At 42.0% G+C, this 10,828-nt stretch overlaps 1 protein-coding gene across 1 annotated transcript; it reads right to left on the reverse strand.

Annotated features, from left to right (window-relative positions):
* Positions 1–5,859: 5,859 nt before the first annotated feature.
* On the reverse strand, positions 5,860–10,815 carry ECHDC3 (enoyl-CoA hydratase domain containing 3). Its single transcript, XM_019618883.2, has 4 exons — positions 10,594–10,815; positions 8,692–8,789; positions 7,216–7,416; positions 5,860–6,355 (listed from the first exon to the last, which is right to left on the reverse strand). Exons 1-4 carry the CDS (start codon positions 10,664–10,666, stop codon positions 6,026–6,028), a joined length of 702 nt encoding a protein of 233 aa, XP_019474428.1. The 5' UTR covers positions 10,667–10,815; the 3' UTR covers positions 5,860–6,025.
* Between the last annotated feature and the right edge of the window lie 13 nt (positions 10,816–10,828).

Below are 10,828 nucleotides of genomic sequence, written 5' to 3' on the forward strand. Positions count from 1 at the left end.
ATATATATATATAATTAACTCCAAAACATTAAAAGCCTGAAAACAGTATCACATCTAAGGGGGAAAAGTTAGAATCTATTCTACTAAGTAGCTACGACAAAACTATGTTAAAATATCCAGGTGCCTATGCTGCTGGCCCTGCTCAGCAGTCATGAATTAATATTCCAAAGCCCATGGCTTCAATTTCAGTAGTAGAGATTTCATTTGTTATTTCATCATCTGGTTTTGTTTTCCAGTTTTTTTCTCTATAACAACCATAAAAAATAAATATAGAGGAGCCCTGGGATGCTCCCATTATCATGACTTCAGAATTCAAATGTTTAATATTAACATTTTAAAAGTCTTAGAATGAAAAATACTACAGTTGGCAGTAATGAAGGTTCATGAATGATTCTTCCCTTTCTAAACACACAGTGGTATTAGAAGTACATTTCTACTGCTTTCTTTTTATAGAAGCTGTAAGATTGTCCAAAATATCCAAACAAACAACTGGAACACTGACAACAAACAGTCAGGAAACAGTTCGTTATGCAATGGGGAGTGAGAAATGTACAGCTCCAATGCTTTTGTCTCTTTTGGGGTCTCTTTTTAAAGATGCATAGAACAGGATGGGGATGCATGACTGGCTCAATTCAGAATTAGTGTAATCTATGTGCAATGCTGTCCAGATGAAGAAAAATGAATCCTACTCATCGCAGTATGAGTTTTGTCCTATAGCTTCAGGTCCCCATAGAAGTTTCAAAATTTGTCTGTTCTCATTGTTTAGAGGAGGCAGCCTGCATTTCCACAAAATTATTTTAATGTAGAATTATTAGAACATTTAGTGGCTACAGAGATAGATGGGCTTTACAAAAAATCTCTGCTCTTTGTAGCAACCTGATACAATTTTGAGCAAGATAATGGTCAGAAAGAACATTGCCAGGCTCCTAATGAGAAACTGTTGACAGTAAAATTACCCCCACATTCATCAAAAAGCCAATAAATGTCAAATGTGGGACCTTTGATGCAGTAGCTCATAATTCCTGCTTAGAAGCCTTTGCAGGCTGTCAGGGCACGTGGTAACCCTGCATTTCTGCTGATTTTACTGAAACCTTTGCTGCTGAAGAAGTGCAAGGAGCAGGTGCCTGCATTCTGGATATCATTGTTACTATGCCACTGGCTCACTGTGAGACCTCAAACAGAGCACATTTGGCCCCCATTTCCCCACCTGCAACACAAGAATGACAGCAGAGGAATTACCCAGAGGCAATTCTGTGAAGGACACAGTGCTGTCCAAATGCTCAGAAATCATGAGCTGAACCATGAAAGTATGGTGCTGCCTTTTCCCAGTGAGACAGCCATGTATTTTTAATGTAAAATATGTCTAGCTTTTTGTGTCTTTCCAGCACACATCTTCAAGCTCTCTCCTCTGCAGCTAATGGAGATTACTTCAAACCGTCACAAAACTAATTCTTAGTCTGCTGAATCCTGTGCTGGGCTGCTTTAAGAGAACCACAGGAAGCTTATGTGTAATTCCAGATGATGTAGACTCCCATTCTGTTTGTCAGCTCTGTGGAATGTGATCATTATAAATACCTTGCCCATCTCCTGAGTCTGGCTCTACCTTCAGCATTCAGCCCATAAATGATGTGATAAGGCACAATATTGCCAAGTGCATGAATTAGGAACGACCTTGTTCTGTGTGTTACTCCACCAGTCTCTGCATCCTGACTTGAAACTTGTTATTGAAGGGAGACTGTGGTTACAGCACGAGTGATTATATGACCACATCCTCCAGATTTGGCCTATATATTTCCTATAACATTTTCAGGCAAAGGCTGACAAACAATCTTGTAATGCCTCTACTTCACTGACACTCTGAGGGCAGTGGCCAGATGGTTCACTATCATCTTTCCCAAATCTCAATAATTCTGTGATTCTGTAATTACATTCCTACTGGCAATTCCTTGCTTGAGTTTTCTGCATTTCCATTCCAGCTGTTCCTGTGTATACGAATAGGAAACTCATTCCTTTCTGTCATTTGCAGTGACAAGTTGCATCCCAGAAGCTCTACACAGATGGAGTCTTAGTTTACAGAGAAGGCTCAGTGTATGCCACATGCTATTAGAGTCACTTGAAACTAGGCTAATTACCTGGCAGACCACTGGAGAGTAGATTCTTTAATAAAAATGAATGGCTGATGAGGGATAGACTCCTTGCTATTTTAGGATGAACTCTCCCTCAGGCAACAGATAGCCACAGTGGAAAGGCTCCCAATCTATCATTTGGTTTGCTGTTTCTTGGCTGTAGAGCTTAATTAACAATTCTGGAACCATGCTGTTTCCCAGGGATGGCCTGCAAGTCCATTAAATTAAACAATAGAGGCAGATATGGGCAAAAGTAAAAATTACAGGTCAGAAATGAAAAATGACGTTGCTTTGTCAGTGCACAGAGGCCAGTGCAGGAATGTTCTAAAGCCTTCCAAAGCCCTTCTCTTTCTAGCAGCTCAAGCAAGAGGAGATTTTCCTACAGATGCCACCATTTTTTTTGAACTAATGATCACAAATTACACAATTATTTTATTACATGAAATAATACAAAAACTCCGGAAACTGAGTTAAAATATACTTATGTTTTCCTTTTAAATATCTGAAAGTACAGCACAAACATCCGTCGTGCTTTGTAAGAGACCAGTGACTGGAAGAGACCATGACCCTAGAGAAACAGTATCCTTAAGGACCTGAATGCAGCCATCAACAGCTTCCTCAGTTTCCATGGATCTGAACTGCAAAGGAACTTGAGGCACTGTGGGGTTTGGTATTTTACACGGAAGGCCAGTGATAAGGAAAGATACCTACCCTCAGCCTGCCCTACAAACAAGCAGTTCACCATTTTTGATACTTAGCTTCTCTTCCCATCACCACTTCATGTTGCTAAAGTATGCCATCCTTTATGCAGCATGTCCATTAGTGCCACGATCCACTCATAGTGAGTAACGCTGAGGATGCCTCTATGTCTTTGTGACACTAAGAGTCTCACGAGACCATTCAAATTCAACATATCCACATGTAGACATAAGATGACCAGGTCCAACTCCATTCCAGCATAATTATTTCAAATGAAGTGATTATTCTTTAAAAATGAAGGGTTTTTCTTCAAAATTAAAACTAGGAATTAACAGTAACACCAAACCCTGTCTTGTATGTATGGCAATCACTTTCAGAAGGCGAATTTCTAAATATCTGAAAGAATGTATTCAACTCAACTGTCATTCATTTTTAAGATGGCCACCAAAACCATTTTATTACTGCAGTTAGTTGGAAAGAGCACTCTTCTGCAAAAATCAGATAATGTACTTATTTCTAAAAGCCTGGAACAAAGAGCCAGTAGAGATTTGCTGAGTACTTGCAACATAGCCATTAAATATAAATATATTTTTAAACAATTTACTGTTTCCTAATGCTTTTAGAGCAGCATGGGGGAACAGTCTGAGTGAGTGCAGCATCTTACTGTATTAAAAAGGACATGATGAAGGTTACTGGGCTCCAGATTTAACTCTTCACTATCTTAACTGCTTAGAACATTTTCCAACCTATATAAACTACGTAAGTTTATATAAAACTTATTCAATCTTCTCAGTGAAAATAGTAGAAATTTTATTTTGAAAACGTCTGCATTTGTCACATTCCTATAGAAACAAACTGTTCTTAATGGTGAAGTTTCTCAAATTAAAAACTGCTGCAGAATTGGAAATCTCTTTTTTCTTTCATCTTGACTGTGGATAGAAAAGAATTGCTTTGCTGGGCTGCATGCACATGAATGAAATATCACTGGTTTGAATTACAATGTGTAGGCCCATAAGAAGAGGTTAAGTTTTGCTCCAAAATTTCCAGGTATAATTCACTAGTATAATCATAGAATGCCTTGGGTTGGAAGGGACCTTAAAACCTACTCAGTTCCAACCTCTTGCCGTGGGCATCAGAACAGATCAGGCTGCCCAGGGCCCCATCCAAGCACCTCCTAGAAGGCCTCACTTGGGACATTCTGAAGTGGAGCTGTTGCAACTACATACAAAATCCCTCTTGATTCATGATGTTCCCACCTTGTAGTTTTAGTTTAGCTACAGGTAGGATTCATCTGATCTGGCTTGAGACTTTATGTTACTTTTGCTGTCAGTGAAGAGAAAAAACGTGCCCACACAGTGATTCAACTGATTTTCTTAGAAGACTGTTTAAGTATGAAATAGGTAAGCCATCACAATTTAGCTGTGTGGAACTTCAGAAAAAAACATCATCTCTGAGAGGCCATGCCATGTTGATCATTATGGATTGATATCACTTCACCAATAACACACTCTCAGCAAATCTGCAGATGATGCTAAATTGGGAGAATGGCTGATACACTGAATGGCCTGGCTTCAGTCCAGAAGGACCATAAGGGGAATTGAAAGATTCTGCACCTGGGGACGAGTAAGACCGAACACCAGTGCAGGCTAGGACCAGGCAGGCAGAGCTGCAGTCCCACTTAGAGGGGATACCCAGCTGAACATGAGCCAGCAATGCACTCTTATCACAAATAAGACAAAATGCATACTGAGCAATACTTGCTGGCTCAACGTGGCCAGGAGATGGAGGAAATATTTTATTTCCTTCTACTCAGCACTGGTGAGGCCATTATTTGGAATACAGACCAGTTTTGACACAGCTCATGCAAAAGGGTTGATTACCTAGAGAGCATGACCTACAAGGAGAGCTGAAGAAGCTGGATTTGCATAATCTGGCACAGAGGGGTCTAAGTGTGGTCTAAGTGCAGCCTTTGACTGCTTGAGGTGAGATACAGTGATGATGAAGGCATGGTTTCCTTACTTATGTCAGATTATGTAGCAAGGGGCAATGGCCAAAAACCTGCTGCTTTGAGGCTCATGGTGGGCATTTTTTTTTTCCACCAGGAAAGTTGCATGTCGCTGGTACAGACTATTCAGAAAAGCAGCTGAATGCTTCTTGTTGGAAGTTGTCAAGACATTAAATCCAGGGCTGACATCTTACAGTGCTGGTAAAGCCCAGTTCTGAGTACAAAGCCGAGCTTTCAAACCATCATGCCTAAGATTCCATGATAAAGCCTGGACATTATGACTGGATCAAAACACTGCCAGGTCAGAGTGCCTGCTGAAGTGTCTGGCAGCAGCTTTTGCAGCGTGTGCTTCATGAAACTGAACACCCCAAGCCAGGCTTAGCCTCTGAAGAGTCAACAGCAAAATTCTCTAGAGCTGGAACTCTAGAGGCAAGTGCTAATTTGAGCTGATGGTAAAACAACAGGACTGGCTGAAGGAGACAAACTAAAAATGCATACAGTTCATTAGTAGGTAATACTCATAAGAATTAATGGGCTATTGTTAGAGGCTTTTGTCTGTAACATGCTGAACAGAATTCAAATCATTTACAGTAAGTATTACCACCACCTCTGGAGTGTGTCCAAACCCTTTAATTCTCTATTAATAGAGACAAACGGAAATTCTCATTCGGAACTAAGGAACATTCTGAAACAGACTGGCTGCAACTGCATCAAATAAAACTTGGCCTGGGTTTCCTCTAGCTCCATGTGGTAACTTTGTGGCCCAATGACAAAACTGCTGACTTTTCACTGTGGCAGTTTTTCAGTTCAAAATAAAAGGCAAGCCTGCCAGCAGGATGGCTGTTAGCACGATGCCGAGGATGCTCAGGAGCAGTGAGCAAAGCAAGTAACTCAACAGGGTGATCTGAGTTCTTTCCCAGTTCCTGCGATTCCATCTATCACCTGGGACACATCAAACTGATTTTTGTAGCATGGAGTTACTTCTGAAACCATAGATGAAATTAATTGCTGAAAAAACCAAGCATTTGGTCTGATTTTTCTTAAAATTTATTACATGTACTTACAAGAAATAATTTATTGTGGCTTTGGCATTGTGTATGTTAAGAAATTTAGCTTTCAATAAGAACAGAAATATATTTCCCAAAGGCAACTGTGTGAAGAATCATGGAAACACAGCTTAGCTTAGAAACAGCATTCATTTCTTCTTATCCTGAGCGTGTGACCAGACAGGCTTGCGTTTCTGAATGAAGGCTTCGATACCTTCCTGCCCATCCCTCAAAGTCAAATTATCGACCATGACCTGAGAGGTTATTTTATAAGCAGTATCAAGGTCCTGCGCCATCTGTCTGTAGAAGGTGGCTTTCCCCAGTGCCAGGACAGATTTGCTGCTTTCGCAGATCTTGTGAGAGATTCTCATGGTCTCTTCTTCCAGCTTGTCTTCTGGAACCACCTTGCTGACAAGCCCATGCATTAACGCTTCGTGGGCAGAAAGAGGCTCACCCGTGAAAAGCATCTCCAATGCCACCTGATCAAGAAAAGATAATCATGTTAAGTCAACTCAACTCACTGCTTTTTTCCTTCTCCAAAAGCTCAAAATCTCTACTAACTGCTGTAGGAATAGAGAAAAATGTGGATCCTCCACAAAGTCAAACAATCTAGCTTAGTATTTTAAGCTCTGCATAGAATAATAAGTAATCAAGCCCTTACTAAGTCTAATGCAGAGTTTCTGAAAGTATCTGCCTTAGGATAGGAAATTTGAAGTTGAAGCTTTCATCCATTTGGCCTCACATCTCAGCAGAGTTCTACTGTACCTCAAGAGTCCGTCCACGAGAATCTATGTGGATCACAAAATTTCTTTTCTCATTTATGGAGCCTTTACAGATCACACTACTGCTTATGCAGTGAGAGATGTGTAATACAAGCAGTAGGAAATAACTAAGGAAGAAGGTACAGGAGGGTTTCAGATGCTATTTACAGTAACTTGATCTAAACCCAGGCAGATCACGCTGGCAGTGAAATGTCACTGCCTGGCAGGAACTGACAGCTCAGTGGGATTGGTGTCCTGAACTCACTCAGAGGTTTCTCATCAAGGGGAGAACATCGTTGTCTAAAGCACTGACTGCTGGAAAGGAGAGGGACTGCTGAGTTGGTGTGTGGCTGATACGAATTCCTCCTGGTTGGAATCACATCAGTGGGAAGCTGCTTTCCCTAAGCAGAGGTCATCTCATTTTTTCCTTAGTCCAAAGCATTATGAGCATGTTTTTGGCAACAAAGTATTTTGAGTGTCATACTGCAGGAAGATGAAGTTAAGGCAATGGAACTGAAACTCCCAGCATTGGATGCTACTTACTGCAAAATTTCAGAGTACCTGAGAAAGAAGCTTACCTTTCTTGGAAGAGATCTGCCCAGGGCCACAGCTGGTGTGGAGCAAAACAATCCAATGTTTACTCCAGGAGTAGCAAAGCGTGATTTCTCACTTGCCACCGCAATGTCACAGCTTGCCACTAACTGACAGCCTGCTGCTGTGGCCAGGCCATTCACTTTGGCAATCACTGGTACTGGAAGTCTCTGGATTAAAGTCATAACCTGTATGCACACAAAAATAAGGGACCAGTTAGTCCTCAAAGTTAAGCAGTGGCTGTATTAAAACTTGCACCTGCTTCACAGAACTGATGCACACTTTCAGCATCACAGACTTGAGTTCAAAGATATAAGCTCTCTGCATAACTGACTTTTAGTGTGCCTTAATGCACAAAACCACTGCACTTTCAGTAGCTGCTCAGCTGTGTTTATCTAGCACAAGTTAGTCCTGCTAACTCCAATAGAAATGGAAAGCACGAGAAACAAAGGTAAAAACACTTGAATTAAATCTGCATGAAGCTAGCATATCTCTCTGCACTGCAGGCCCAGTATTCCTGGATGTGGAAAGTGGTATCTGAGACACATCACCCCCACATTCATCAGCCCTGTAATGGAAAACTGACTTAGGAGAACCTATTGCTGGTTCCTACATGGTGTTGAGCCTGGGTTGATTTCACCCAGACACAGTCATCTCAAGACTGGATGTCTGCCTAGGATGGGTAATCTCTCTCCCTAAAGCTGGGCAGGGGGTTATCCAGCTTTAGATGGGAGAAGTTAAGAAAGATAAATTTGTCTAACTTTTCTAACTCAGGATCACCTTAATTACAGTGGAGATCAACAAACTCAACTAATTTCAGTACTTGCAGATAGAAAATGCTATTTAACTGCCTACTCTCATTATCTGGATTTAAAAAAATATCATTAGCACAGTGTAGCAAGAAAAATTTTCATTGCTACCTCAAATTCTCCAGTAGATAAAGTTCAGCAAATTTTATGTTACTTAAGTTACCTACATTCAGTTTTGAATCTCATCAGATTTTGCCTCACTTTGTTTAAAAAAAATTTTCATCTCATCTTGAGAGATGGGAACAAAAGAGTAACAATACATTCATGCGTGCAGGGAAACAAATAAATGCTCCTTATAGCTATAGAAATTCAAAGTCAAATGCTTCTCTGAAAAAAACCCAAGCACCTGGTACATATGGTTACGTACTTGAGAAGCCTCTGGAGAAGTGACACTCTGAGCTGTCTCAAACTCTTCTGCAGAGAATAATAAGTTCTCAGATACTGCACCACACAGTATTGCTAACATACATGGGGAAACTGCTGAAACACAACCATGATGATACCCATTGTAGTAAAAATACAAGTTGGCAATCTAGCACTTTTATCTGCACAAAGAGAAATACAATTTCACCAGCATCAGATATTAATATAAACCAGCATCACTACTTGTTCTTCATACCAGGGAAATCAGGGTAGCATGTAATATCTGCTTACCTCTGCACATAATTCAAATACTTGGGTATGATGCTTCACATCGTCTTGGGTTGACAGCTCCTTTAAATCATGACCAGAACAAAATACAGGTCCTTCAGCTGTGAAGAATTAAATAAAAAATTAGACTGAACTAATCAAGAAACCAAGAGCTGTGTCAATACCCCATTAAAGGTACAGGAGCGACAATGGTCATCACAAAGGAGGCTGGGGAGGGAGATCTGCACTCAGTTCCTAAATATTTCCTTCTGGGTTTCACAACGACTTGGAATTGCCAAATGCAGCATTTAACCGATATGCCAATAAACATTTTCAAAGGCCTCGTTCTACCTCCATTTCAAGTTAACTCTGTTAAAAATAAGGCTCTTTACACTTCTGAGCCCAGTTTCTGGTAAGACACCACACTGAACTTCTCCTTGGTACAACACAAACTGGTCAGCCAGAGTGCCAACAAACTGCTCTGCTCTCACACTAAACAAACACAACGTTCCCCATTTACTGTATGAAGATTTAATGAATCACAGAATCACAGAATGGCCAGGGTTGGAAGGGATTTCAAGGATCAGGAATCTCCAACCCTCTGCCACAGGCAGGGCCACCAACTTCCCCATTTAATACTAGACCAGGCTGCCCAGGGCCCCATCCAATCTGGCCTTGAACACCTCCAGGGAAAGGGTATCCACAACCTCTCTGGGCAGCCTGTTCCAGCACCTCACCATCCAGATTTTCTGTGTCATGCATTTAATCTAACAATCAAATAAAAGGTTCTTCTGCTGGAGGAGAACCAGGAGGGCAATCCCTTTGTTCCTTCACTGCTAATATTCACCTAAGGAACCCCAAAAGCTTCTCCAGGGCTTGGGTAGAAAAAGAGCAGGAATCTGTCAATCTATGTTTTGGATTTGCTTTCCTCAAGTGGCAGCTAAGAACAAAGCACCCTTTATGGATAACTGTATCTACAACAGTTTTCCTTTCTTATGAACATACCTGCCATAAAAATAGACCAACCTAAAGCTTTTTAATCACAGAATCATAGAATGGCCTGGGTTGAAAAGGACCACAGTGACCATCTAGTTTCAACCTCCTGCTGTGTGCAGGGTCACCAACCACCAGACCAGGCTGCCCAGAGCCACATCCAGCCTGGCCTTGAATGCCTGCAGGGATGGGGCATCCACAACCTCTTTGGGCAACCTGTTCCAGTGCTTCACCCTCTGTGTGCAAAACTTCCTCCTAAATCTTAATCCTTCAGAGCTTCTCAGCTACTTTTACGGATGCAACATTTCCAACTATAACTATGAAGATGCCACCTCATCTATGCATTTCTTACAGACCAGATTATTATAACAGCATTTAGCAATAACCACACAGTTAACATCCTTCAGCTCACTGCATCACAGCGACATCATCTGGAAATTAATCACATCTGCATTTTTGCCTCACTGAAGAGGACTCCGCTACAAAGTCTGCGTTGAAGACTGACAGCAACCATGAGAACTCTGCTGAGACTTCTTCAGCCTGTTTCTGCATGAAAGCCAGCACCCAGAACTGTTTGTTCTCAGTTTGATAGCTACCAGACGTGGCTTATTGATTCTGCAAACACAGCGCTGCGACCTGACGGACACACCAGCATTCTGACAAGTGTTTCAACAGCGTTTCTCTCTACCCATGTTAATTATCAACAAAAACAAAGCAAAAGTCAATCAACTGTCAATGCCATGTTCCAGAAGGAGGAATGAAACACACGGAAGTCAAAGCAGGCTGGTCTGACCAGGGAAGGCTCCTGGCAGGGCGCATGAAAACCACATCCCCTCAGTTCCCATTTTCAGTAACTCCGTGCAATCCTCAGCCCTACACCGCACGGAACCCCGCGTGCCACCCGCTTCGCTCAGCTCCCCACGGAGGCAATACCCGAAATGACGATCACTCGGAGCTCTTTGCTCTTGACGTCGTGCAGGAGGTCCTCCTTCAGCGCCTGCAGCATGGAGAGGGACAGGGCGTTCCGCTTCCCGGGGTCGTTCAGGATAATGTTTCTGCAAGGCAAACGCCGAGCGCCTCGGTGAAAGACGAACCCCTATACGGCCGCGGCGTGTCCGCCTTCGGAAGCCTGCGGTGCTCAGAACGGACACGGAGGAACTTTCCCCCG

This window comes from Meleagris gallopavo, chromosome 1 (assembly GCF_000146605.3).
Source record: "Meleagris gallopavo isolate NT-WF06-2002-E0010 breed Aviagen turkey brand Nicholas breeding stock chromosome 1, Turkey_5.1, whole genome shotgun sequence".
Lineage (NCBI taxonomy): Eukaryota > Metazoa > Chordata > Aves > Galliformes > Phasianidae > Meleagris > Meleagris gallopavo.

Coding starts and splice junctions, on each gene's coding strand:
- ECHDC3 (XM_019618883.2), bottom strand. CDS start 10,666: ATGCTGCAGGCGCTGAAGGAGGACCTCCTGCACGACGTCAAGAGCAAA. Junction 8,790..10,593: donor CCGAGTGATCGTCATTTCGG/GTATTGCCTCCG, acceptor AATTCTTCACAG/CTGAAGGACCTGTATTTTGT. Junction 7,417..8,691: donor TATTTGAATTATGTGCAGAG/GTAAGCAGATAT, acceptor GTGTGCATACAG/GTTATGACTTTAATCCAGAG.